Here is a 27506-nt window from a genome sequence, read left to right as displayed (position 1 = left end):
GACAGTTTGATTGTTCAAGGAGCATGGCATTGGTCAGAATCTCCATGTTACGTGCCCTGAGAGGAGCCGACGAGAAGCTTTGCACGGACACTGGCTGAATAAAGGTGGGTAAAGGCGTCGTACTTCAGGACTCCAGTATTGTACTTCAGCCTTTCAGGACATTGGGGCGAACGGGAGCGAATGACCAGCGTTCTGGATGTATTTTCCATTACGGGACGCTCTCCCGAATAAAGTCAGATGTCCTAGTGTGAACACCCGACAGGCGGGATACTGCAGGCAAATCCAAATACGATGAAACCTAGAAAGGATAGAGGAGATGATCAACCTCCCCCCGGGATAGGCGTGCAGACATCCTCATTCTATGATTCTCTGGCCGCCCCCAGAGTCGCCTGACAACTGGGTGATGTATCGAACCTTGAGGATCTGCAGGCCAAAATAAAGCGTGTTGACCAACGAGAGCCCCCGGATCTCAATAACAATACAAATGGAAATCATTATTCGTCTGGTCCCAAGAAACAAGCCATTTGCCTGGCCAAGACCCATGAGGTTGGGGGTCTAGGAATCCAGAGACCTGTCGGAGTCGTCCCCGGAACTCCTTTTTTTTTAGCCTTGTCTTTTTCGATTATCTTTTGCTACTTTCTTCATTCCTTTATGGAGAAAAGATAGTCGAAGCACGAGCATTACGGCTTGCATGACGAAAGGGCATGCCAAACAATCGGCAAGTTTCATTCGACCAGCTGTGTGGTGCATGCTGGCAATGCCCTCACCGACAGACCTCGAATGGCGAACAAATGAATAAATTAAAGCGACGCATCAAGGGAACAATAATGGGGCCGATTCCACTTTTCCACCCCCAAGAGCAGCCTGGAGGGCGCGCCGGGCGCCTAGAATTCCAGTGGCCAACGTGATCAAGATCCAAGGCAGAAGCTGAGGCGACCGAGACCGGCGAAAAGCCCTATTTTTCCCCACCAATTATCGAGTACTCCATACTACTCCGTACTTAGTAGGAGAGAGGAAGGGAACAGTTACTGAAGAAGGCGTGTCTGACGCATCTGCAACGGGAAAGCCCGGTAGACTTGCGGTCCGTACCAGGCTGCATTTTCCAGAATGGAGCTCCACAGCTGCTGCTGCAACTGTTCAATCTCTCTGCGTGGTCTTGTTGGGGGGAACAGATAGGAAGTCTCTCAGTGGATGCTCTTAGGGGTGAAAGTGGACTCTGGTGTGTTGAGATTCATAGATCCCACAGATCGTAGGCTCGATAGTGGGGGCCTTCTTCCCCCTATGGTGTCGATTTCAACAAAACCGCATTAGTGGCTGGGCGATCGGCCATCCTGCAGGAGACTAGTTGGTTGAGATGGCGAATCGCAAGATGGTGGAAAAGCAGCCGATCCCACTGCGATTGGTGGATCGTTACTGTATTGATCGATTTGGGAACCAGTCAGTGGCAGTCACTAGTGGGAACTATCACCGGGAGGGTGGTTATGGGAGGGTATGTTGTGCAGCTGGTCCATCATCACGGAACCACATTCTGGCTGGGTCTCGGGTCCGAGTCGGAAAAGTACCAAAATCGGCAGTAGGTGCAGGAAGGCGAGGTCATCATTCTTTTCGTTCCCAAAGGGATCCGATCGGATGAGCTCAATGTTTCCTCGTGTGGGAGCAAGGCCGATGTTCGGCCAGCAAGCCATGCTTGTGGCTGCCTGCGCTTGGAAAAGGATGGAATGCTGATTTGACTGCCAGGCGAGGATCATCTGTAATTGTTGCGCTTTGGGCAGGGATGCCACGACACGTGCGGGGAGGCGGTGAACGAGAGATACAAGTCTCAAGAGTCCTGAGTGAAGAGACTCTGCCTATGACTTCTTCATGACTCTGCAGGTGTGTCCAGTGGACTTGCTCTTGACGAAGAAGGCGTTGTACAAGTGCTGCTGAACTGTGGGGTTTGGTACAGACACGATTGGTACAGTGGATGTACCAGGGGTCCAGGTCTGCATCAGGAATGCATGTCGTCTCAAGGATCGCTCCATAGTTTGTTCCCTAGTCTAGAGCAAAAGTACCTATCTTTCCTGCATTATCTTAGGCGGGGTTCTTTACGAAGTCGTTTAGCTATCCCGATCTTATCTTTCTCCAGAAACTAGTGAAGCTACAAGTCGGGCGTTTCTTTTTCTTCGGGGTTCCCTACTCGAGTCTTTCATCGCCCATTCGTGCATATCAGATCGAATCCTTCGCTCCACTTTCTCGTCCCGTACCCGTGCCGGACTCCACTCGCCCAAACTCGCGGGGCTCCACCTTTTCCGGTCTATCACAAAGGCTCAGACGAACAGAGGGGAACAGAGTTTGCTCGGGTGCAGCTCTACATGACACTATAGGTCTTTACGGCATATGTTATTGAGATACATAAAGAGAACGAGCTCCTGAGCAGAGAAAATTGTCCGAAAGCCGATGCTCGGTCCCTTGGCTACCTGGAAAAGCTCTCCTACCAGTAGTCTCTCTCCAACTGCAGGTACCTGTCCAGTCCTTCCCCGAAGAGTGCAAGCTCCGGGAGCTAATGATTCAAATCTTATTACAGAATCACGAAGTACAATCCGAGCGGTTATGGTGATAATTCCTGCTTTCCCACCCCATGTCTCCTTTACCCAAATTCGTCGAATGGAATATTTGAGTTTTCTCGGTGGATCAACACGCCATTGCATGAACTCATCAATCCAACCAAGGTTCGGACCAGGTCAATCATCCGATATTTAGCTCCGATAGTTCTGAGGCTGTTCAGGGTTGCATATACTTCTGAGACAACCTACATGTCTTGAATCTGATTTGATTTGATTTCTCTTGGAGCTTCGTGCTTGGGAGGTGGCTGGGCGCAATGACCCCAGACTTACGGTGTCCAGGGATCAGACCACGTCCTCGCAGAACAGCCAAAGAAAACAAGATGACAATTGGTAAAGATGAAATTGTTATTTCGCCGCGATGAGACAACAGAAACAAACCATTTTGGTCTTTTGTACGACGAGCCCTGGTCAAAGTCAATGGCAAACCGTGGTCTCTTCCGCGTCCTATTTCTGGGCTGCACCCGGCCGGATGCTCATGTTTCTGACAGGGAAGATCAGCAGCAGGAGATCCACCCTCCCTCCCCCAGGTTTGCATCTGCGCGTCAGAGTCAAAATGGAGATAACGCTTTCTGTATGGGCATCCCATCGGGAGGTCGGGAACGTGATTGCATGAGAGACCGAGAATAGGGAGGGGGGCCGTTTTACACTCCGGGCGCAAGACAGGGCAAACCATTGGCCAGCGATGAGGCTTTGCATGGATACATACCAAGAGGGGGCCATCAGTCGCTGATATTCCAGCTTGTCTGTTTATGGGCCCCTTGTTTTCCGTGACTGTAGCTCCTCATGCCTGTTGTTCATGGATCTTGGGAAGTCCCGTGGCGGACCCGTCGATCCCGGGCCTCCGAGGCATCCAAGAGATCCAATCGTGCATCGCAATGTCCATTATGTTGTTCAAATGTCATCACAAAGGGTAGAGCTGGAGTCTTCTGTTGGTATACCGTCCTATTAGACCTTTGATTGAATTAGATTTCCAGCTGGCCAAGCCCAACGGAACCCGGGCTGAAAGATTGAGACCAATATCAACGACGAGGCCGGCAAGTAGCTGGGCAACGGTTGCCGACATCTACAAAAAGAGCAAGAGAGGAAAAGCAGCTCGTGCTAATTGAACCAGGATCCTACCACAGATTCTCAACAATCATTGGAACAATGGCGACCGGAACTCCCCCATGATATCTGTCAGGAGGGCAACATGCTTTTCACATGGCATTCTGCATGCAGGCCAGAGGATGCGTACCTGCGATTTCTCCCCGATGCCGTGGCATCCTTTCCATCGTCCACCAGCACTCCCCGACACGCAGCAGCCAACCCCAGTGGGAATCCTCGTCTCACGTCAAAACTTGCGCAGCGGCACGAAGCCGACGGGGCAGTAGACGAGACAAGAATTACCCTTCTGGTCGATTGCTTCAAGGCCTCTCACGATAGTGGATCCTTCCATTTTAACACCCAGCATCTTCCTGCAAATGTCACTGGGACTTCGGAACGTCATGAACGCCATTCACATGTGTCGTCCTGTCATACAGCATGCCGCCATGGTGGGGTGGCAGGCCAAAATTCGGTGGCCTAGTGATACGTTGAAGCTTTCGACGAGGGCCCAGCATGACGCCAAACAAACAATACGACAATAGCAAGAACGAAGAAAAAGGGGAAAGAAATCGAGATAGGAAAAAATGTGCTTAATTCCCTGTCAATGGAGAATCCTTTTTCTCGGCGGGGCCGGGTGCCGATGGACGGTTGCCGCTAGGGTAAGCTTTCCATGGTCCAAGTCTCTCTCCTAAATGAATCACCGATACTACATGATGCAACCCAATTCGGCATCGGGAGTTAACTGTGCCATCTTTGTATAATGGGGTGTTGTATGGGCCTCTAGATGGTCTGGGCTAGGCTCGCGCAAGATCTAGATAGATCTACACCGTTGCAATTGAGTACAGGATCTGTGATCTAGGCGATGACGGCGTACTGGCCGTGCAGTTGGGGTCGTAACCTTGCCTTCATGCCGTTTGGGAAACTAACCCTGCACCCTGATGTTCACGACCGTTGGGTGTTGTTGACATGTGGAGTTTCGACGTGCTTTTGGCATTTACCGTTTTGTTGATTGTGCAGATACATCCTCGTCGATGCCTCGAACACGAGACACGGGTACTGACAGCAACAATCTCTACCGACATGTTCCAGGCCCTTCCCTTTTCGTGCTCGAGTCATGGCCTAGCCAGATGACAGGCCCCCTGAGTGGCGGCGGAGATCCTTGTCACTCGTATAGTACAGCTGGCATGTCATGTTTCTAGGGTATCAGGGGCTGCTGTATAGCTACAATATGGCGCTGCTGGGATATAAACCAGACACTTTCAGATGAGGGGTCAGTAGAGTGGCTGGCGATGACCTAGATAAATGCCCAAACATAGCAACAGGCCATAGGCAATGAATACCTTGTTTACATCTTTCAAAATTCTTCTCGTAGTTGGCGTCCATCTACACGGTGTACGGACCTGCGTCGAGGACTTGCCACTTCTCATACACTGGCAGTCGCCACGAGCACAAAGCAACTTATCAAACTAAACCTGTTAAATGGATACCAGCCATAGTAATGATAACAATGTAGAACATTTGCCTAAAGACCATTGTCAAGCACTTCTATATCGCGGAAATCAACCCAACCAAGGGCCCACGCCAAACAAATCATGCAAGAATCTCTAAACCATTGCTTTTGTATAGACTGACGAATGCAAGTAACTGACATGGTGGATGTCTTTTGGTAATCATCATTATCAATCAATCATACATTTCAAAGGAAAGAGCTTCAGCATAAAGCGAGGCCCGCCTGAAAGATAAAAAGAAAAGAGAATCCAGCCAAGAAATGGGTCGTGAAAGGGAAAACGGGAAGCGAATCTAAGTAGTGCGCTTGGCGAACTCGACGCGAAGAATAAGGTGGCGGTAACCGACTGTAAAAAAGGAGAAAAAGACATGGTTAGTTCTGGTGTTTCGAGATGACCAAGACCATGGCCTTGAAAGAGCGATGAAAGGGGTAAAACATACAGCCGTCCATTTTCTCGCAAGCGCGAGCAGCATCGCCCCGATCCGCATAGCTGATGAAAGCGAAGCCCTTGGCCCGCTGGGTTTCGCGGTCCCGGGCAAGGAAAACTCTGGTGACACGACCGAACCGCTCGAAGAGATCCCGCAACTCTTGTTCCTCTGCCAACTCGCTGACCTGTAGGGATGAAAGAGGATATGTTAGGATAGAACCAGGAATCACTGTTGGGACAAAAAGGACATACGTTTGTAACTCTGAGAGTAGCCAGATCGTCCTTCTCGAAGCGACCACCCATCTTCTCGCCGGCAGCACCACCAGCCTTTCCACGCATGTGAGGAGGAACGTAGCTGGAGGAACCAGCACCCAGACCACCAGCAGCACCTGCATCGTCTGCGTCCATATCCGCACCACCAGTGGGCTCCTCGACGGGAGCCATGGTGTCCTTGAAGGGACAGCGGGCTGTGAAATGCTCGCCGCTGCAAATACGACACTTGACCTTCTTGTCCTTGAGCTGGTCCTTCATGCTGCCCTGCTCGGGGTTCTTCTCGGCATCGGCGGCCTGAGCCTTCCAGTTTGTGCTGGGACGGAAGACCATGTTCTCACCGACGGAGGTGGTGTCGAAGGAGGGGCCCGGCGCGTGGCCCTTCTCGAGACCGAACTTGGCCCACGACCGGCGCTCGGCCACCTGTGGGTTGACATGCTCTCGGACAACGGTGGCCTTGATCCTGCGGGTGACCTTCACTTTTTTGTTGTCATCGTTGAAACGGTAGGAGACGACCGTCTTGGTGCCGTCTTTGTTCTCGGTAATTTGTGTTGCGGGCAGCGCTGAGGGATCATCGTACTCGTCATCGTCGGCCCAGTCGGCGTTGCTGTAGATTTGAAAGAAAAAAATGGTTAGCGTGGGATGCAGGGAAATTTTGGGTGTGCAAATACTCACTTCCCGAGTCGAGACATGGTGTGTGGTTGTGTGATGCGGCAACTGCTCAATTTCTGGGATTTCTTCAAAGGCGAATCCGTTGTGGATTTCATTCGCGGCGATTTTGCTGTGGCGCAGCTCGTGGCTGGTGTGGTACGGGTCACGTGGTTGGTGCCTGCCCCTCCGCGGGGTTTGACGAGGCGCAGACCTTCTAGACTTCCTCCATATCAAGTCTATCTCCAATGCACCCGTTGGACAAAAGTCAGGCCAGAACCTAATTACGTGTGCCGCCATAGCGATATAATGGGTATTCAGCCTAATCACTTGTTGAATCTTTCAAAGCCCCACCTAGACTTGTGGCCTACACTTGCCACCTGAACGACATAAAGCAGGGGTCCTGTACGACACTATGAAGGGAAATATATGAGATTATTTCAAGGTTTTCCATGTATATCAATTTGGAATATCTGCTTCACTTCTCCATGTTACCTAATTCCAAATGCGCATTGGTTCCCCTCGCTTCAACTTCAGATCCCCCAAATGCAACCCAGAAAATGCCCATCTTGATGCTCCGAAGCCCAGAGATCAAGCTACGTAATGACCAGAAAGTCTTCAAAGGTAGGTAACTTTGACGCTACCTTGGGTGCTTGTCCTCGAACCAGAACGAGACCTCACAATGCGCGGAGAAGTAATGAGCATGCAAATCATACTCCATAGCATAATAGTCCTCGCCATCTGCGCCATGTTTGATAGGAATACCTTTGCGGACCTTTGCATCAAGCTTGGCATTCAGTGTAGCGTGGCGTCGCATTCCTAGAAGCTGTTAATGATCTTGAACTTTGTCAAGGCAATCGGCTTCCAAATTCCACTAACCGGTTCGGAAATACAGAGGCGGCCCGACACCTTCTGTTGTGTCGTATTCGTAGAAACTTTGTTGTGAAGTCATGGGCCTTCCGGTTGATTTAAGGCTATGATGGACCCAATTTGTCATGATAGGCTTCGTTTCGTTGAGTTCGTCACCCTGTGAATTTAAGCTTGATATTCATCAGACCAACTGACATGTTCAACCTACCTTGCAGATGAATCATTTCATCACACTAATGTAGTACTTGCCGGAAAAATGGTCCATAAACCTGAAGCATTCAGCGGTAATCTATGTTTCATGGATCTTGTACTTACATTTTATCTTTGTCATGTACTTCGGCGTCAAACGGGACGCTTTGAATAGTCCCATAGTGCTTTTGAGCGAGACGGGATGAGATGGTAACCTGAGGGGCTGAAGATGAAACCTCGGAGAGTGTTTCGGCCAGAGCACCCCTGACCACGGCTGTTCAGCCATCAGGAGGAGCAAGAACACCGATGCCCGATGGAATGTTCGCTTTGAGGTATTCACGAAGAAAGTAATTCTGTTCGAATCCGCCAACGACGAGTGCAGCCTTGACAGGACTTTTTGAGGAATTTATCTGCTTCAATGCGAGATTAAGAATTTCCTCCACAGTGACAAGGAAGAAGCCTCGGTGAACATTGAGGTCTTGATCATCACCAATCCCAGGAACGGGAAAATGGAACTTCATCGTTTCTGTGCCCGTGAATCTTCTCTTGGCCCAGGCTTCAATCGTGACATGGCTTGCTCCAATGTGTCACTGTCCCAACATGGAGAAGACTCGAATCTCGATCGGAGGAAGTCCTCGAAACGTCTGGTCAGGAGCGTACTCCTACAATATGCTCCCGTGCCGGCCGCAGGCTCGCGGAGGCGCAGAGCTGAGGAAACTTGTTCGATCGTGAAAGTAATCAAATCAACCGTGCCGCCTCCAGCATCTAAGGAGTACTGTGTCATTGACCAGGAAATCGTTGGGACCATTTGCCCGAAGAGCATAGATAGCCTTGTCTCGGGCTCAGAGATTATGCGAATGTCCGAAAGTTCACCCATACCAGCTGCCATTGCGCATTTCCGTAGTTCAGCTTGCGCTTTGTCGGACCACATTGCTGGTACTGCGATAACATAGACGAAGGTCATGGCCTCATAAGCTTGACCAAGTTGCATCTTCAAAACATGATGCACATGTTCGATCAAGGCACGGGATGTAGTCAGTGGTCACGCTTGCGGCTGTTGCCTCCCAATGCTTGACTAAGTCTAACGTTCATCCACAGTCCCAGCTCGTATCAATCAGGTCTTGTTAAATTCCATGATTTTCCCTTCTTCTTTGTTCCAACAACCGAAGAAACAACTCCCTCCATTCTTATTTCCACATGTTGATAGCCCTAGCCTATCACCTACAGCTCACTCTAGAGCCAGTTTTGGTGGTCACAGTGATACATTCTCGAGAATGGGTCTCTAGTGATGGAGATTTCCGGTTCCATGAGTGGAGGCTTCTAGAACGAGGCCGTTTGCTTGTTTGGCAGATCTATAAATGACCTGCTCCTCGTCCTGCTGGATCTTTCCTTCTTCCTCTTCTTTCCAGACTGGAGAGTCGGAGAGTTGGAGAGCTGATACTGCTTCCCCCGGGTTTTCCCCTTCACTTATGCCTATATTCTTCCCGCTCCTTCCTCTCACCTCGTCCTTCAGCTTCTCCTGTCAACGCACTCATCTTCGGTAAGCTCACTCATTTGACTTCTGGCGTATAAAATCTTTACTAAACCTTTCCTCAGAATATCTACTCATCAAGATACCTTCCTGTAATCCTTTCCGTGGTGCCCTGAAAGTACTCAGAAATTCCTTTCAGGCTTCTCGGGTCTCGCCTCGAGCTGAAGCCACCATGGCCTCCTTTTTACAACCCGAGCTATCCCAAGACTTCGACACCATTGTCCAGGAAGTCCAAAATCAGAAGGATCAGAGCCTTACAGAGCGCCTGAACGACAAAAATCGCATACAGGGGCTCGAGCGAGATCTTGCAGCATGCAGGGCGGAGATCAGCCAGCTCAAGACTCATTTAACTATGAGCTATGAGGCAGTCTCTGAGAGGTTTCGGAGAATATACAGATCTCTTAGTCAATGGGTTTCGGGGTTTCCTAAATTCCCGCGAGTTGCTTTGAATTGGCAAGCAGTCGGGCATTTCGTGCAAGACGGATCGTACAGCCAGGACCTATACCCATTGGTTGGATATGATAAAGAAAACTTTGAATGCGAGCGAGAACTGCTATTATTGTATAGCATCTGGCTCATTCTATACAAATGTGTCTTCCAAACTGTGCTGGTCGGTGCCGACATTGACACGCAAGTTATACTCAGACATTTGTTTGAGAGTTTCTCCTCTCTTGAACCCAACGCAGGTTCGTCGTTGATTTGATTCCCCTTTCAGTATCATTCCCATGACTTGAGTTGAGAATATTATGGTTGCAGCAGTTGTCAAATCATGGGGGCGAATCTTATACCGCCCGTATGCAAATCCTGATCCCTACGCCAGCCGTCGCGAGCTTATGAACTTGAACTTTCATTTGCTATCAAGAGGCTTCTCGTCATTGCCAGTACTTCTGAAGAGGACTGTTCTTCTCTTCAGGTTTTGGAATTCTACCAGAAGATTGCTGACCCTGCAATCCGTCCCTGCAATCCGTCTCGCTACCATACTGCGATGCTCTACCAAGGATTACGAATGGACCTGGATTCGCCCTGGCCAATACAAAAAGGACAGGACCAACCTCGATGACTCGGCACATTGGATATGTGACTGGGACAGCTTCCGTCAAATTCCAGGAGGAGATCTTTGCGACGTTCAGAATGGCAAGATTTCCTGTGACCGAATCCTATCCGTATTGCCATCTCTGCAAATTTCGTCAGATGGCGAAAAAGGACAGTGCCTCGTGAAATCATTGACCTTCGTGGGATTGCAGGAATACGAAATACCAAGCCCAAAGGAGCCCAAGAGTTTGCCCAAGGTTTCAGGCCAGCTACTCCACGCATAGCTCAAAACCGAATATGCCGCTTTTTTGCTAGTCTTTGAACTTACTTGATCTTGAAGATGCAATGGGATTGAAAGGTGCTTGCTTTTTTGCGTAGAAAACCCACTAATCTACATAGGTGCCCGGCAACCTGGAAATAAAGGTTACTTAATAGCAATATCATGCGTAAGGAATTCTGATATCTTGCCACCCTTCGCTGACTACGTTTGAAAGGAGAAGAACCTAGCCCGCTATTGTCCCTTCGAAGAATTTACTCGCCTTCTTAGAGCTACTAGAGAAATCGGGGCTAAGATCGATAGAGCGAGATGTAGAGCGAGATTGAAAAGAGCTGTCGAAAGAGCTGTTGAAAAAGCCGGCGAAAGAGATGTACGAAGAGATAAATCCGCAACTTCCAAGAATGGAGTTGTGCATCCTCGCCATATGTTCATTATTTAAAAATGGAGAAACGCAATTTTCTTGTCCATCTTCCCCTCCGCATATTATTATACAAAGGCACAAAATCTCTTAGCATTTCCTACCCATATTTCAATGACAAGCCTTCCCATATTTCCGCAGACGTAGGTAATTATACGGCAATGGAGCCAAATACCCAGCCCCTATCGACAAGACAGCGGCCGCCCAGAATTTCGGATCCTGGAATGCAACCACTCCACCAGTAAGATGGTAATCGACTGCATTCTCGGCGACTTCCATTGCCAACATGGAGACCATACTCATTCCCATCGCAGTTCGGGCAGCCATCGTCCATGAGAGCTGGTCTGCACCGCGGCGGAGTAGAACCGTCTCGAGGATGATGGATGTTGTGATACCAGAAGCCACTGGATTTTATAGTCAGCATGCTTTGTATGGAACTTTAGCTGGTATGGGAAGGCGACGAACTAGATGCTAGCATGATAGTATTCATCCCGAGTTCGGGATAGTAAGACTGTAGCGTCCACAGCGCGGAGAAATCACCGACTGTGCAGCCGATTAGACAGCGTAGGGTGTTGATGCCAGCCCTGCGCCATGTTGAACGACATGCCCAGAAAGCTTTTGAGAATGTCGAGAGAGAACTGGCTGGGGGCGAGGATTTCGTGTTCTGGCAGCTAGACTCGGTCGATTGGTTGGATTCGCAGGCTCGTGTGACAGGGGAGCTTGCAAAATATCGATGTCCAAGGGGGACAGAAAGTGTGGCAAACCTGGTTTGCCGAAGGCAGGATGGACGGGCTATTTGATTCATGGTCGATATGTCTTATGCAGTGGATATGGTATTCAAATGGATCGACCGGGTGTGATCGGCATAGATATATAGATGGATCGGGAGAAAACGCAGAAACCGCTCAAGGTACTCCGTAGTGACTGGAGGCTTGGCGAGTTTGTAACTGCCGGGATCTTGGGAAATTCCGACTGAATACGAGGAAGTGTTGGCACAAGTGCCTCATCTTGAAGATGCCTGTCAAACTTGAGTTAACGTGATAAGTTCTTCAGGATCTTCAAGCCATCGATATAACTGGACCTGACGAGTCCGTTTATTAGTTTTTGCTTTTTTGGTCACCACGGGTACCCACCACACAGCTTGAAGCATTCGCCGATTGGATTGCTTGGCGGTTAGCCTTAGGCACTCATTCTATTCAATGGATCAGGTTTGACAAATACGGTGGCGCATGAAAGAAAACAAAATCTTCGATCACCGCCTCACTTTTAGTTTTGATGTGTGTCTGTCCAGTCTTTTCACTTGGAGCTGTTTAGCTTGAGGTCACACGAGCCGAAAAAAACCAGGTTTGTGGAGGAAACCTTAATTCTTAGACTTTTGATATTCCTCACGGCCAACTCCACTCCACAATTCTGCAACACCACGAATACGCTCCAGCCATGACGTTGAAAATATCTCGCATCCAGCGGTTGAGTGCCGTCATCGGCATTTCGTTTTGTTTCTTCCTTGCTGAGATTTCAGGTACGTTTTTATGTGTTTCTCTTCGGCTTGCCACTTGAGCTGTATTCGGACTGGATTGTGCCCCTGCAGAGCGAAGTCGAAGCTTAAGCTATAAACTTCGAGGCTAATCATATCCTGCACAGTTGGGTTCTACACACATTCTCTGGCCCTGGTGGCTGATGCTTTTCACTATGTAAGTTGGACCTGGACCTTTGCGAGGAGCATGTTTGGACTAACACCCCCAAGCTAAATGATCTGGTCGGCTTCATCATCGCCCTCGTCGCGGCAATCGTGAGTACCCTCCCAAGAAATCTACGCATTTATACTCATTCCCTTTAGGTAGCCGAGCGAACCGATCCTCCCAAGGCACTCACGTTTGGCTGGCAACGGATTCAGCTGCTAGGCGCCTTTTTCAATGGAGTCCTACTATTCGGTCTGGGCATTAGCGTCTTCTTGCAATCCATCGAGCGGTTTATTTCTTTGCAAGGTGAGTATATCGTCGGCCAATATAGCTATCGGTGATGCTAACAGTATACAAGAGGTTGAAACCCCCAAGCTCGTCCTGATCATGGGTTGCGTGGGCTTTGGCCTGAATCTCATCAGTGTGCTCTTCTTGCACGGTATGATCGATCTATGCGCTATACCCTTGAGTGGTACTTAGCTTGAATCTATACTGACCAGCTTGCAGAACACGGTCATGACCATGGCGATGGCCATAGCCACGGCCACAGCCACGAGCATGATCATGGCCATAGCCATAGCCATACCCATGGCACAGACAGCGGCGAGGGCTCCGCACCCGAAGCCTCTACAGACACAGATCCAGATTCCATCGGCCTAATGGATGAAAAGGTGAGGACCGCTCCCTCTGAGCCACCAGTCATTCCTAGATCTAACTCGACCAGCACATCCACCACAAACACCATGTACATGCACAGAAAGCCTCCCGCAAACCACATCGAGATCTCGCCATGATGGGCGTGCTCATCCACGTCATCGGCGATTGCGCAAATAATCTCGGAGTCATCATCGCAGCAGCAGTAATCTGGTTCGCCAACTACGGTGGTCGATTCTACGCCGATCCAGCCGTGAGCATGGGCATCGCCATTATGATTTTTATTTCCTCCATCCCACTCAGTACGAACTCACCAACACATCCCCACACTCAAAAGCTACATTGCTAACTTCAAAAACAGTCAAACACTCCGGCCTAATCCTCCTCCAAAGTGCCCCCCAAGGCGTCGACCACGACGACGTCAAACACGACCTACAAAAAGTCCCTGGCGTCCTAGCAGTCCACGAACTCCACATATGGCGCCTGAATCAGACCAAATCCCTCGCCAGTGCGCACGTGGTTCTCGACGGCGATATCATTTCTGATTTCGATAGTCTCGCCAAGACGATTCGGGAATGTTTCCATGCATACGGGATTCATTCTGTGACGCTTCAGCCGGAGATTCATACTAGTCGGCAAGTTTCGACGGTGGGTCAGGCTACGCATAGCTCGGGGGTGGATACGGGGATTGTGGAAGGGGAGAGTAGTAACAAGAGGCGGCCAAGTCTTGAGTGGGTGAGTAATCAGTGTCAGACTGGTTGTGGGAGTTTGTGTTTGGATTTGACTTGCTGTCGTTGACGGGGCCCGCGATTGGGGAAGGAAAGAAGTAGCGAGGACATGAGGTTGCAGGCTGTAACTGCAAAAATTGTACGGATAGGAGAAACGATCAACACGGAACACACAGGATTGCATGATGCAAATAAACTCGAGTTCGATCATAAGAGCTATTCCACTAAAAAAAATGCATGATAAATGCAATGCAACCGATTATTATATCCAAAACAATCCAAAGATATCCCAGCACCCCACGGTTAAAACCCCACACATAACAACCCAATATATACATGAAAATCCGTCCCAAACTACCGACCGAAGAAATGCAGCTCCAGTGGCCGCAAAGCACAGTAAATAACGAAGGAGAAAGCGAAACCAAGCTCAAATCCGACGTCACCACCGTAAGGCAGCTCACCAGCATGCTTGGCAATAGGACCGACAAACCACGTCTGGCTCATACCGGCGATCATACCGGCAACACCGAAGCAGAACGCAACCGAGGCAGCAATACCGATAGGCAACTTGTCGGGCTTATCGTAGATCTCGGGGCGATAGCCGCGGAAGCCACGCTTGAAGACGAAATGGTCGGCCACGGCGATACCGGAGTAAATGGCCAGCCAGTAAGCGATGAAGTTCATGAAGTTCTCGAGGACGGTCTCGAAGTGGGAGTAACCGGGGATGGCGATGGCGAGGGAGACGCAGGAAGCGAGGAAAGTCCAGATGAAACGAGGCACGCGCTGCGTGTAGCGGCTCAGGACTTGCAGGGTCAGGGAGACGGAATAGATGTTGGGGCAGTTGTTGGCGATAATGGACAGGGCCAGGATGACTAGGCAGAACTTGCCGAAACCACCCAGTGGATCAAGCACGGCGCTGATCAGACCGCCGTTGCCCGAGTCCGCGTAGCCAGTGGCGTACTTGTTGTTGCCGTCGTTGAGCGCGGTGGCGGTCATCACGGCAATACCCAGGAACTCAGTGAAGAGCAGGGGAATGATCAGACCCAGCCAGGTGGAGAAGAAGACCTTGCGGCGGCTGCGGTCGGAGGGCTGGTAGACGGTATAATCGGCGGCGTAACTGGTCCAGCCGGTAGCGAAGCCGTAGACGGTCGAGCCAAAGGAGAGACATCCGCCAAGCTCGGAGACACCGACCTCCATGGGGATGTTGACAAAGTCACCAGAATGGGCGAAGCAGCCCAGCACAATGAGGAAGACGATGAAGGTGGGGATCCAGCTGTACTTTTCATACTTGTGGACAACCTTGTAACCGGCAAAGGTGATGAAGAGGGTGCAGAAGGTGATGATCAGGATACCGGCGTAGCCAGGGACGGTGCCGTTGATAGCGTTCAGCAGCTGCGCGCCCACGATGGCATTGGCAGCGGACCAGCCGACGCAGGCCAGGACGTTGAGAACGGCGACTATAGGCGGAGAGCTATGTTAGCTCTCGAATTTCAATTCGCCATCGCCGAATTGAGGGCCATCTTCTCTGCGGATATGGCCACTTACTGAACTTCACGGGGAACCAGCCGAACCAGAAGCGGGACAGCACCATCTGACGCAGACCGAACGCGGGACCGAAGCAGGAGAAGAAGCACACGGTCAAGACACCGAGGAGGTTGAAGAACAGGCACACGAGGATAGCATCGACAAAGCCCAGGTAGAAGAGCGATTTGCCGAGCACACCAATGGCGAAAGAACTCACGACCATGTTGGCCGCCAACCACTGAAGGGAGGAATCTGGTCAGTCGCATAGTTCCCAAGACTAACCCCCACGGTATATGATACCGCAGAGAATCGCAAGATCAACCCACCATGCTGCCAATGTTGACGTAGGAAGTATCCGTGCGCTCGTTTTCAGGCACACGCTCAATTCCACGCTGTTCAATGTTGAACTTGCCGGCAATGCGCTGGAGCTTAGCGTAGAGCGAGTTTCCATACTCGAAGCTCTCGCCGGGGACCGCGCCATCGCTGACATTGTCATAGTTCTCGTTGCTGTTGCTATCGTAGGCTAGGGTGTTATCGACCTGAGGACCCTTTTCGACGTCGGGCCGAGAACCCATTCCGAACTTTGAGCGCATGGTGGTTTCGGGGGTGAGGTTTTTATCTTCGTTCGAGGAACCAGAAAAAACCGTGAAAAAAAAGTTCACGCGACACTATTCCACAAAGTGAGGAAGGTGAGTGTATAGAGCACAGCAGGCTCAAGTTGATCTTGACAGATCAAGAGTGAGGGGAAGACAAGGAAGGGGGGTGGAAAGGATGGAGGCTGTTCACATCTTTCTCTCTCTTTTTTTCTTTGGTTCCACTGCAAGGGAGAGGCGAGTTATATAGTAGTCCTTTTTCACTCGAGTGTCACTCGGCTCAAAATTCTCGAGTGCGCGTCGCCCCACGGCCCACCGTCGCGACGAGTGGCAAAGGAAAAAAGATAGCCGGGCTCCTCCTTCTGTCGCGTGGGCCCCAGGAGAAATTCCAGAAAGAAGCAAATGACAAGCCTTACAGGGGTTAGCCGAGTGGAGTCTATCCAGAACGAGCCAGCACCCGTTCGTCCAGTGAAACCATCGGAAACCCACGTTGGCCCTCCACAATCCATCACGATCCAATGAGAGACTCGACCGAGCTTGTCCAGCTTATCAGCAAGCCGCGGTTTTACCCTTTCGCTCTTCGCTTCCGGTCGCATTGGCCGGTCGGACCATCGATAAGAGCCGTGCGCGCGAGATCCTAATGAGATACGCTCCGATAGCTGTCACCGTCCTGACTTGTGCTGACTGGGTCTATTATGCGATCCTACACCGTTGCGACTTATCTACGATGCACCCCCTATACTCCATCTGGAATACTCCGGATAGTAGTATCTGCTAGCTATCCTTGTCTCCCAAGAACCTCGAACCCAAACCAAGCCTCGAAGCATCCTGCATCTGCAAGGGAACCGCCGACTTGGAAAGCTTGACTCGCATATCACTCTCCCTTTACGCTCAGCAGGAATTGTCCAGTTCAAACCGTGCGGGGGAGGCCCATGCCGCAACTCAATTTACTCCGTGGCAACTCACAAGCCCCCAATAGCATATGCATATGTAGTATGCACCCGAGGCTCATCTTGCTACCCGGCATCAGCACTCGTCCAGGAAACAGCCCCCGAACGCTATCCGTGCCTCCTTGGACCCTGATCCAGCAGGTTGAGCCGGTCGGCCACCCGCGAGAACATCCCTTACAGGTTGCATTCCTACAAAAAGCAATGCATGACGCTGATTCTCCGCATCTTCCTCCCCCGGATTCTTTTTTATTGTTGGTAATGGGAGATTCCCCTCCTCCCGCCAACTCTAAACGATACATCCAGACCGGAGATCACCGTTCGCAACGCGATTGGTGCAATCCCCTCCTATCCCCCGGATTTTCAAGCAATACTATATCGTAAAGCCTTTGCTTGATTCAGGTCTCGATACATATCACGATGGATCGTGCGGGCCAGTGCGGATATGTCAAGAAAACTCTCCCGATCCTTCCAAAGTTTCCAACCTAACCTTGCTATGCTTATTTTTGCTTCTTGCGTATGCAAGCCGTCTACTGACGCTGCCAGTGATGATGCCGATACTTGTGTCCATACTCGAAAGTGTCGGAGCTCTCCGAAGGCTCGGGCCTCCTACTATCGGGTGCTGGATCTCCCTGCCTTCTCGGGATCGGCCTCGGCGCCCGCTTGGGTGACTCTATCCGGGCACATGCCTGGGAGCTTATGCAGGCTATAGCTAGACGTGAGGTCATAAACTCAGCGCCTTTTTTCTAACCATACTCGGACTTTGACCCCAGGTGGTCGGGGGTCATTGATTAGGTTTAAAAGCTTGGCGAAAAAGTGGTTCAATTTAACATGATAGTGTATAAAATAAGCGCAATTGTAGTGTACTGGTACCTAGTTTTTGAACCAAGGTAAGTTAACATAATTGTACGACCAATCAGAGCTTCTTAAGTTTAATTAATATCGATAGGGATCTTGGGAAGAGATCTAAAAGGAGATGTTACAAGAGATGTTACAAGAGATGTTACAAGAGATCTCAAAAGAGATGTTAGAAAAATATGTTCCACAATCATTTGATATCATGGGACAATATCAAGCAGCTGAAGAGAAACGCGAGAATAGCCATGGAAGAAAACAACTGTCCAGGGCCTCACTGGGAAGCGGGTAAGATTCCCAAGCTGATCAGCTTATCATGGGAAATCTGGCTGGCCGCAAGGCTTGCGTCAAGCTGGGACGCGAGTGAATTCAGCATCCGAACCTGGGTCCGGGCAAACCCAAGAAATGGGTCTGCAACGGTTTCCTTGAGAGTGCGAGCCACCTTCTGCATCTGCCCGCGGCACTGGGCAATCGACATTATAGCCTCTCGAATTTTGTTGTCGACAGACGGCCGGGGTCCAATCTTAAGAGCAGCCAAGGTCTCGGGGGTCTGTTCTTGTTGCCACAGGCTGCATCTTCTGAATTTCCCGTTCCAACGGCAATTTGCACATGCGAGCGCGTCGCCCTGTCCATCACGAAGTCTGACGCACTTGGCCTATTGAAATGTTAGTGACTGTTGTTTATTTGGACCATCGAAGTAAGAGAAGGATGCACATACCCAAGGGCCATGGTGCTTCACACAACTGTCGCCTCTTTCCTCCTGGACCTCTCCGATGCATTGAATAAACGCCGACTCGATGTTGGCGAGTCGGTCCGCCACTCGCTCCTCCTCGCGCTTGCCGGAACGAAAGAATCCCGTTCATGTTTAAAAGTATCGCAGCTTTCCGAATGCTTACTATCGGGTGCTGGATATCCCTGCCTTTCTCGGGATCGGCCTCGGCCCCTGCTACTGTATCCGGGTATACACCTTAGATCTTATGTAGGTAACAGCTAGGCGTGGGGTCACAAATAACAATTCAGTGCCTTTTTTCTGACTATGTTTAGCTTTTGATTCTAATGTTGTCAGAAATCCTTGATCAGGTCAATAAGGCTTGGCGATAAAAGTGGTTTGATTCAACGTGACAACGTATAGAATAAGCGCGATTGTAGTATACTAGTATCTAGTCTTTTGAACAAAACTAAACTGACATAATCGTACGACCAATTGGAATTTCTTTAACTTAATCAATATTAAAAGAGATTGAAAAGGAGATTGAAAAGGAGATTGAAAAGGAGATTTAAAGGGAGATTTAAAGGGAGATCCAGAAGGAGATCCAGAAAGAGATCTAAAAGGAGATCTAAAAGGAGATCTAAAAGGAGATCTAAAAGGAGATCTAAAAGGAGATCTAAAAGGAGATCTAAAAGGAGATCTAAAAGGAGATCTTAGGAACGGGGTCTGAAAAGAGATGTTAAAAAGAGATATGTTGAATCATTTGATATCATAAGACGATATCTAGGAGCTAGTGCAAATCTCGGAAACAGGCATTGAGCAAAGGAAAGGTCCGCGACCTGACGCCTCCACTGGCTAGTGCTAGAGCTGGTAGAGTTGCCAAGGAGTCACGAGCTGGATAGGTTATCAACAGAAGCCGCAGTCGAGTTCATGGCCATGTCGAAATGGTCTAGTAGCTGGTCCATCATTCGCACACTGCTCTCGCTGTGGCCCTCCTGCAGGCTCCGGTGAACTTCCCTAAGCTGACTAGCAATACCTTCGATGACCTTACGGCCTTCGATGACATTGGCCTAGTCGGCTTGGAGCTTCTCGTCGATGGACTTTCTACGACAGCGTCCACTACTGAGGGCAGCCAGGGTCTCAGGTGTCTGCTCATGTCGCCATAGGCTGCAATGCTTGTATTCTCCATTCCACATGCAATTGCCGCAGGCCCGCGCCTTTCCCTGGCCCTGATCAAGCCGAATGCACTTGGACTATTGAAATATTAGCATCTCCACCGAAGTAATGACAACATTGTGTGGCACATGTCATTCGTAGAATATGGGAAGTGTCAAATTGAATTACTGTTCAGGGTGATTTTTAATGATTACGATGCCCTTATCTCTATCTATATCTGCATGTCTCTTTTCGTGTCTCTTTTCATGTCTGTGTACATGTCTGGCTACATGTCTGTCTACATGTCGATTGAAATTTGTAACAAGGCTCTGTCCATATTTATAGTCATAATCTACGATACTTGGATAGATTCTTGTCTTTGTTTAAAATTATAGAGGAATAGATATCTTGGTTTCTTCGTGTAAACGGAGCTATATATGAGTCTTGGCATATGCCATGAACCCTAAGCCTCAGATTTTGCTTAAATGCTCAAACAGGCCTAAAAATAATTTCTTTGGTATTCTTCAAAAACGAACGAAGCGATAGCGAAGATAATTCGGTTATAAAATATAAATAATTCTTAAAGGATCGAAGTAGTCGGATATTAGATTATAACTGAGTAGTTACCGATCGTTTTAACGAGGATAATCCTCTATCTACCGCGGAGTTCGCTATGACGATTTTATATAGTCCAAACCTAGTGTGGTCACATTGTAGCAAGCATCCAACGACGACGACACGAAGAATAAGAGGAGCAAGCAGCGTTCGGGCGCAGAACCTCATGGCAAAACTGCACAGCTACGCAGAGGAATTCAGGAAGCAGGAAAACACTTATCAATCACTGTCTAGACAAACCTCTCGGGAACCCGAAGACGCAAAATCAGCCAATGGCCTAAATAGGCCATCTAACAAAGCCGCCTAGGAAGCAGAAGGAGGAAACCAGAAGATGCTCTGCATAAGCACTATCAATTTCTAGCCCTGCAGCCCAACGATCGAGGCTGAAGCCTAGGGAGGGAGGCCACTGCTTCAAGGGGTGTGTAGCTTCAGAGCTACATCAAAAGCCAATATTCACAAAGTCTTCTCTCGCATGATACCGGAATTTGGTCTTCATCATTTTCCTTCCCTCCCCTCCCAATATCCCTGCATTTGCCAGCGGCGCGCAATGGCCGTCTTATGACATGGGTCACCACCAAACTGCCAATATTTACAATGAAGAATAGCCATTCCAGCATTAAAGTCAGCCTCATTAGGAGACATCAAATGCCACGAAAGATTAAGCTGTCTCCAAGGCATGGGTCCCTTCCAGCTATGAGCAACATTGAGAAGATCCTGCTCTGGTAACCAATGACCGAACAGTTCAGGCCGATTAAGCAGCGCAATATAGTATTGGAAGAGTTTGTCGTTAGGAGAGGATACCATTATACCGGCATTGAAATAATCACGACCCGGGGTGTTATCAACGTCTGGAGGAAAGACAGGCTCTCGACCTGGGATGTCTGGCGTCGCTGCTAGTGCATAGCTATCTGGGAGCTCTGGTAAATCTGCGGGTAAATTTGTCGAATTTGTGTTAAGCGGGAACTGAGTAGTGTTCATGTCTTGGAATAGTAAATCGAGTGGTCGCGTAATCACCATATCCGCGTCCAATACGGCGACTTTCTCAAACGGCATCACGGATGGATCGAATGCTCGAAGCTTATCAAATACTTCATGATAAAAAGGGACGTCAATATTGACGGAGTGTTGTAATCTTTCAATGTCGATGACAGTTGCGCCGTCTAATCGTAGTCGCTGACGTTTGCTTTCGCGTACCCCTTCAGTAGCTAAGACTACGACAGATACCGGACTTGTAAGCCTTGTACTGGGTGCATGAAGTAGCTGATAGACTAGTGTGCGGGCGCCGATAAAATAGCGGTCTGTCTCGTCGTCATCGGATTGCTCTGCGTCAAATTCGGTGCCGAGAAATATAGCGATAGCGTATGGACCTTGAGTAAAAGGGATACCTAAGGATCCGAATCGGTAAGACGATTGATTGATGTATGCTCGATGGACCGTAGAGAAAGCTGAACTTTGAGAGTAGAGAAATATTCCCGAAAGTATGCTGAAGCTAGCCAAATAGAGGATCAATTGCCTTTTGCGGCGATATGCTCTTGCTTGGAACAGGGATTTGGTCATAATAAATCCGCTCTTGCAGAATTTCCAGAGAAAGCCTAGAGGATTCGCTTGGAAGGATGGTGAGATCTCAGCGTCCATATTGGTGTGCTTGCTAAGATTCTTCTAAAGGCATTTTACAAAGGAAGAGGTGGATAGATATTTCAATTGCTCCAGGGTGGATGATTTCATTATCACCCTAGGTTCCATGAAATTTCCACGAAGTCGCCATTCGAACGGCTACTTCCAGCTCCCATGTAGTTCTCAGAATCCATGGCTGGATGTCCAACAGAGTTGCGTCAAGAGTCTGTTCCGGCCGGGTTTATCCATGATGAACCGTCGTTCTCGTGAACTAATCGTAAACTACGGTTTATTGCAGCAACCATGTAATTGACTTCCCACGAAAGTTGCTGCCCCACATGATCGAACGTTCCGGCCATTGTGGGCAGCCACCACTTGACCGTGTACCCGAAATAGAACGAGATACAAGAATGGACTGGGAGGAATGGGGTTATATCAGCTCAATAAATAAGCAAAGCATGGGTTTATTTCGCGAGAAGAAAGACTCATTTTGCCATATCGCCTAATCTACACAGTCTATTTACTACGTTAGACCGGGTCTAGAATGCGGTCGAGGTTACAATTTCCAAATATATTCAGCACGCTTCGAATACCCCGCGATTAGAGGGGTCAAAGTCTGCACAAGGGAGCCTATACTTGCGCTGGTAACTTGCATAGCGAGATCAATGACTAGCAGAAGTACCGTTTTACTGAGATCTGGCTAACCATTATACGTTATCGTGAAAGCGTGAGAATAGGTCTAAAGCCCCTCTTATCCACGCTATAGAACCTGGCTGAGGAGGAATGGAATCTTGTGTACAGTGAGTTAACGCTCGCATATCGCCTGCCTTTGCACTGAACGCTCATCATAAAACAAGGCATTATTCAACACTAGACACTTGTCTGTTACAGGCTGATGATTAACCTTAGCACGAAATGATTTATTCAATTACCAATTTCATGTATTTTACAATATTCGATCCGAATGCTAATAAGAGACTTGGATTTGTGGCCACAAATTTTGTGTAGAGAGCATGAAGGAGAGCTTGAAAGAGAGAGGAAAGGGCAGGACAGCAATTCAAATCGCTGGCAGGACGATGTCCGTATCGATCGATTCTCACCCGCACAAGAGGATGGTTGCGGGTGAAGGAATGGCGGGGTCCGCCCCCGCCCCTTCTCGAGACCTGGTTCGATTTTTTTTTTTGCTTTTCTGATTGGCAGGTCATCTACTCGTGTCGCAGTCGACTCATCTGCAATTTATGTACAGTGGCTTCGTGTAATTACAGCTCCCAGGACTCGACCATTACACCGCTCACATCCATGCTATACCGCCTACTGATTTTGTTACTAGGTTGTAGCATCGAAGGCCTAATATATCGAGATCACCACTCAAAATATTCATGTAGAGTAGAGAAGGTAAATTTCCGATTCTGAGTAAAGTTTAACCATCTTCAGTATCTAATGAAGCTACATAGCTAGTCTCGGGGGATAGATACTGCGATCGGAAGAATATTTTGGACTGAACGCCTGTCGGGCTATTGTTACTCCCACTTTTGCCTGGCCACTGCAGAATGTTGACGGTGTTCACAGAACAACGAAAAAGGAATATCTTCACGTTTTCCGCATTAGTACGCTGGTAAGTTCATGTGATATTCGTGACCAAACAAATTGGCACCCATCGTGACATTCACAGTACTCGGACGTTCCGCCCACCAAGCATTTAGCAGTATTGCTAATTTGCCGTTCCTCCTCTATCTTGCTTTCTTCCATTCCGTCAAATTTTCTTTGGTTCTAGTTCCTTGGTTCCTTCGAAAGAGCTTGGATGGTGTGGTCTAGAGCCTGCAACTCAGGCGTTCCTCTTCTAAGGACGATTGTACAGAATCCAGTCTAGATAGGTATATTATGGGCATCGGGGTATATGAATGACTCTTTTGAGTATATTCTGTCTGTGAAATCAGGATGGTTCGTGTTATGGGCTGCAGTGTCAACTGCAGCCACAGACGTGCCAGCAGAGTATGTCAAATTATGTCAAATCAGAACTTCTAACAGTACCTATCTGGTTCATGGCATTATATCTAGTGTCTTGTCGAAGGCAAGCTTCCATGATGCTTCGTTCTTGCTGGTCTGTATATCTTTTTGAAACTTCTTGTCCGGCAAGCTAAGTCTTGATTCAGCTATTCCCCAAGCTGGCCCTGGAGGCTCATGATGAGACTGGGGGCCCGACGGTTGAGGAAATCAGGGCAAGGCCAGCTTTTCCCTGATTCCACACTCACATTACATGGGCATGAGGGCAAACACATTTCCCGTTTAGGAAGGCACGACAAATGTTGCCCTGGAAAGGGCGCGGCGGCGAGCAAACACCCCGTTTAAGGAAGAGCCCTTCTTTTCGCCTTGCCCTGGGGCATAAAGATGTTCTTCTCCTCCTCCCCGATTCCTCTTCTTCTTCTTCTCTCCCCAATTCCCCAACTCCCCAACTCTCCACCTCCACCTCTCCACTTCCTGAAGACTTTTGATCCATCTTTCCTTGGCCCACCTGCCAGGGACTCAACCTTATATGGACTTCCACTTGATACGTCGCTTTCATTTTGACACGTCTCTTCCACCTTGACATGTGTCGTCCATCATGACTTATCTCATCCATCATCACCTTCATCAATACACCATGTTCACTTCATGGCATATTAACATGGCCTTCACCCCCTTAGCTCGTTGACCTCAGCCTCCTCGATTTGTATTCTGCTGGCAGTCTTTGCTCAGAGAGTTTGATCGCGCACAGTTCTACAGCTACTTCACGCTCGACGCCTTCATACATCCATTTTTCGATCACTTGACCTATATCATCTCCTGACATCGCTGCCTTCCCGCTCATTTTGGTGGCCTGCAGAGTCAAAGAAAGGGGCACGAGCACTGTTCTATCTACAACCTCCCCACAACTTGCTGACACTCTTTTTCCTAGGAGCCTACACTAACGCTCTTGAGTGAGCCTCGATTATCATGGACTTGGTATCGAGCCTGTGTAGGGTGTGGTCGACCGGTACCCGCGTGGGCCCCCTCTCGAAGGAAAGCTGGGGGGACCGTGTCTCCACTGACAGACATCTCAGCCTCCTCGTTTGCACTCTGCTGGCGAGATTTGCCAACTGCTCACATTGTTTTACATCGATCAACGAACAAACTTTTCCCTTCCGGTTGACTCGACTCTTTCTGAACAGGCGTCATGTAGCTGGGAAACCGGTTTGCATGTCAGGACAAATTCAGAAGGGGTCTAGTCACTACCACGACCTGCCACTACTATCGTTCTTTCACCCTTCCAAATATCCGCCCAAGTTGGCTTTGCTCCTTCTGAACAGGCGTCATGTAGCTGTGGACCAGTTTGCATGTCAGGACAAATTCAGAAGGGGTTCAGTCATACCAACCACATGACACATTGACCTTCAATCACTGTCTTTCCCACATACATCATTCGTGGCCTCGTCAGTCCGGTACTTGTCGTCTCCGCTCATCCACTTTATCAATTCGGGTGCCCGGCTTACCGCTGAATTTACCAATTTCGATGGGTGCTTCATGACAGAGTGGGTAATTCTCATATCCACGAACTTCTCTTCCACTAGCTAGACTGACACGTTCAATCCAGACCACAGATCAATTGGTTTCTCTTCTACAATACATCCACTGCCACATAAAAAACAATCACCAACATTTTCTGGACCGTCAAAATGCTCCACATCCACCTCCACTTTGATTCGTGTCCCAAACAACGATCCCAAACCAACCAATCACACCCTTCGAGCCCATTATTCTGGCACGTGAAAGCCGCTTGTTGGTCTTGGCCGTCTTCTACAGGGAGGGATTTATCGTGAACACGAGGTGGGTGAAAGTTGAACAGAGGAGGTCGAGGGCCTCATGTTTTATCTTACTGCTGCTTGAACTGAATCTAAATCCCTCGCATTTCCACAACATTTCCTATTTTGTAATTAAGGGCGTTCAGGACAAAGTCCATCTTTAGCTTGGTTAATTACATTCAAAGAGCATGGTGGACTGAGTAGATAAGTTTATTGAGGAGGCTAGATTTCAATTGTATACCTCTTGAGCCAAGCTATGGCGAATAGAAACAAGAACAAAAAGGGGGGATCATTATTTACAACTTGGAGACCATCTGGTTGCCCTTCTTCAGGAGAGCAGCAGCATCCGTAACGAGCTCATCAACAATAGCCTTGGCGGACTTCTTCTCGTTCACAACAGCGGCGACCTTGCCCATCAGGAAGGGACGGGCGTTGTCCAGGGTGTCATCATCAACATCATCGGGCAGGTTCTCGAAGTCGTGCTCGACGGGGATAATACCCTTAGCAGTGAGCTGCTTGATCTCGTCGGCGCGGTTCTCCTCCCAGTTCAGGATGTAAGCGTTCTTGCGGACGCGCAGGGGGCGACCAGTGAAGATGATAGTACGGATGTTATCCTCGAAGCCAGCGGTGCGGACAGCCTCCTGGTGAGCGACGGGGGCACCGGCCTCCTCAGACAGAATGAAGCGAGTACCGATCCAGACGGCAGAGGCACCGAGCATGAGGGCAGCAGCGACGGAGTTACCGTTGAACAGACCACCGGCAGCAATGACCTGCACGGGCTGGCCGGTCAGAGGGCTCTTGCGGCCCTGGACCAGCTTGGCAACGGTGGGGATGAGGATGGTGGTGGGGACATCACCGGTGTGACCGCCACCCTCACCACCCTGGGCGCAGATAATATCGATACCGACGTCGAGGGCCTTCTGGACGTGCTTGGGGTGACCGATCATGTTCATGCAGAGGATACCGGCACCGTGGAGCTTCTCGACGACGGCCTTGGGGGGAACACCGACGGCGGAGACGAAGAGCTTGGCACCACTCTCAATGATAATGTCGACGAGCTCGTTGAGCTTGCCCTTGGTGTAGTCGTAGCTGTAGGTGGGGGTGTATCATTAGCCTGGTGGTCTTCCTATGTGCACAAAAGAACAGGTGTATGCTTACTTGGTCTTGCGAGCACTGCCGCCAACCTGGGGGAGGAGCAGGTCGACACCGAAGGGAGCATTCTTATCCTTCAGATAGCTCTTCAGCTCGGCGACCTGCTCACGGAGCATATCCGGAGTATAACCAACACCACCGATAACACCCAGACCACCGGCATTGGTGACAGCAGCCGCCAGCTTAGGGCCAGCGGCCACGTTCATACCAGCCAGCAGAACGGGGTGGTTGATCTTAAGCAGATCGGTGATGGGTGTGCGGATGACCTCTGTGGGGATGACATAGTTAGCACGTGCATAGAGAATGAAAGAACAAAGAATAACAGCAAAACTATAGAGAAACTCACGAGGGGAAGCCATGATGCTATGCGATGTGATGCAAAATTTGGAGAGATGGAGAAAGGGAAAATCTGGGGAAAAGCAAAGGCTCTAAATAAAGGGAGGCGATTCCTCGGCCTGTCACAGACACTCCTCAAATGCCTCGGTCCCTTTCAACTCGCACGACCTGCACTTGCTGGTCTTAGCCGGGCGGGGGTCCCGGGCGCCACAGGTTACTACACTGCCAGTGGGGCTGGACACTTACGTAAGACAAAGTGGTCAGACTATATG

At 49.4% G+C, this 27506-nt stretch overlaps 9 protein-coding genes across 9 annotated transcripts; 1 reads left to right on the top strand and 8 right to left on the bottom strand.

Annotated features, from left to right (window-relative positions):
* Nucleotides 1–1451: 1451 nt before the first annotated feature.
* N7473_005679 (uncharacterized protein) lies at nt 1452–1685 on the bottom strand (the record flags this gene model as incomplete). Its single annotated transcript, XM_057151619.1, has 1 exon — nt 1452–1685. One exon carries the CDS (start codon nt 1683–1685, stop codon nt 1452–1454), a length of 234 nt encoding a protein of 77 aa, XP_057009424.1.
* A 3801-nt stretch (nt 1686–5486) lies between these two features.
* On the bottom strand, nt 5487–6657 carry tif35 (translation initiation factor eIF3 core subunit g; the record flags this gene model as incomplete). The annotated part of the gene is made up of 4 exons (XM_057151618.1): nt 5487–5539; nt 5634–5805; nt 5873–6497; nt 6566–6657. The coding sequence occupies 4 exons, from the start codon at nt 6655–6657 to the stop codon at nt 5487–5489; spliced, it is 942 nt and encodes a 313-aa protein (XP_057009423.1).
* A 521-nt stretch (nt 6658–7178) lies between these two features.
* On the bottom strand, nt 7179–8588 carry N7473_005677 (Hsp70 family protein; the record flags this gene model as incomplete). The annotated part of the gene is given in 5 exon segments (XM_057151617.1): nt 7179–7357; nt 7418–7578; nt 7724–7871; nt 7902–8174; nt 8189–8588. The coding sequence occupies 5 exon segments, from the start codon at nt 8586–8588 to the stop codon at nt 7179–7181; spliced, it is 1161 nt and encodes a 386-aa protein (XP_057009422.1).
* Nucleotides 8589–10966: 2378 nt separating this feature from the next.
* Nucleotides 10967–11660, bottom strand: N7473_005676 (DUF4396 domain-containing protein; the record flags this gene model as incomplete). The annotated part of the gene is made up of 2 exons (XM_057151616.1): nt 10967–11259; nt 11321–11660. The coding sequence occupies 2 exons, from the start codon at nt 11658–11660 to the stop codon at nt 10967–10969; spliced, it is 633 nt and encodes a 210-aa protein (XP_057009421.1).
* A 489-nt stretch (nt 11661–12149) lies between these two features.
* Nucleotides 12150–14118, top strand: N7473_005675 (cation diffusion facilitator family transporter). The gene is made up of 8 exons (XM_057151615.1): nt 12150–12374; nt 12497–12546; nt 12600–12644; nt 12693–12840; nt 12893–12973; nt 13042–13205; nt 13259–13490; nt 13550–14118. Exons 1-8 carry the CDS (start codon nt 12293–12295, stop codon nt 13984–13986), a joined length of 1239 nt encoding a protein of 412 aa, XP_057009420.1. The 5' UTR covers nt 12150–12292; the 3' UTR covers nt 13987–14118.
* A 152-nt stretch (nt 14119–14270) lies between these two features.
* Nucleotides 14271–16033, bottom strand: N7473_005674 (cytosine permease; the record flags this gene model as incomplete). Its single annotated transcript, XM_057151614.1, has 3 exons — nt 14271–15373; nt 15462–15678; nt 15767–16033. 3 exons carry the CDS (start codon nt 16031–16033, stop codon nt 14271–14273), a joined length of 1587 nt encoding a protein of 528 aa, XP_057009419.1.
* Nucleotides 16034–18109: 2076 nt separating this feature from the next.
* Nucleotides 18110–18564, bottom strand: N7473_005673 (uncharacterized protein; the record flags this gene model as incomplete). Its single annotated transcript, XM_057151613.1, has 2 exons — nt 18110–18476; nt 18554–18564. 2 exons carry the CDS (start codon nt 18562–18564, stop codon nt 18110–18112), a joined length of 378 nt encoding a protein of 125 aa, XP_057009418.1.
* A 2245-nt stretch (nt 18565–20809) lies between these two features.
* Nucleotides 20810–21949, bottom strand: N7473_005672 (uncharacterized protein; the record flags this gene model as incomplete). Its single annotated transcript, XM_057151612.1, has 1 exon — nt 20810–21949. The coding sequence occupies one exon, from the start codon at nt 21947–21949 to the stop codon at nt 20810–20812; it is 1140 nt and encodes a 379-aa protein (XP_057009417.1).
* A 4093-nt stretch (nt 21950–26042) lies between these two features.
* Nucleotides 26043–27257, bottom strand: N7473_005671 (nitronate monooxygenase; the record flags this gene model as incomplete). The annotated part of the gene is made up of 3 exons (XM_057151611.1): nt 26043–26835; nt 26905–27166; nt 27245–27257. 3 exons carry the CDS (start codon nt 27255–27257, stop codon nt 26043–26045), a joined length of 1068 nt encoding a protein of 355 aa, XP_057009416.1.
* Nucleotides 27258–27506: the final 249 nt, after the last annotated feature.

The sequence above is a fragment of the Penicillium subrubescens genome, assembly GCF_028828155.1.
Source record: "Penicillium subrubescens strain IBT 31985 chromosome Unknown utg000004l_segment0_segment0, whole genome shotgun sequence".
In the NCBI taxonomy this organism is placed as follows: domain Eukaryota; kingdom Fungi; phylum Ascomycota; class Eurotiomycetes; order Eurotiales; family Aspergillaceae; genus Penicillium; species Penicillium subrubescens.
This window is presented reverse-complemented; position numbering and strand designations above follow the sequence as displayed.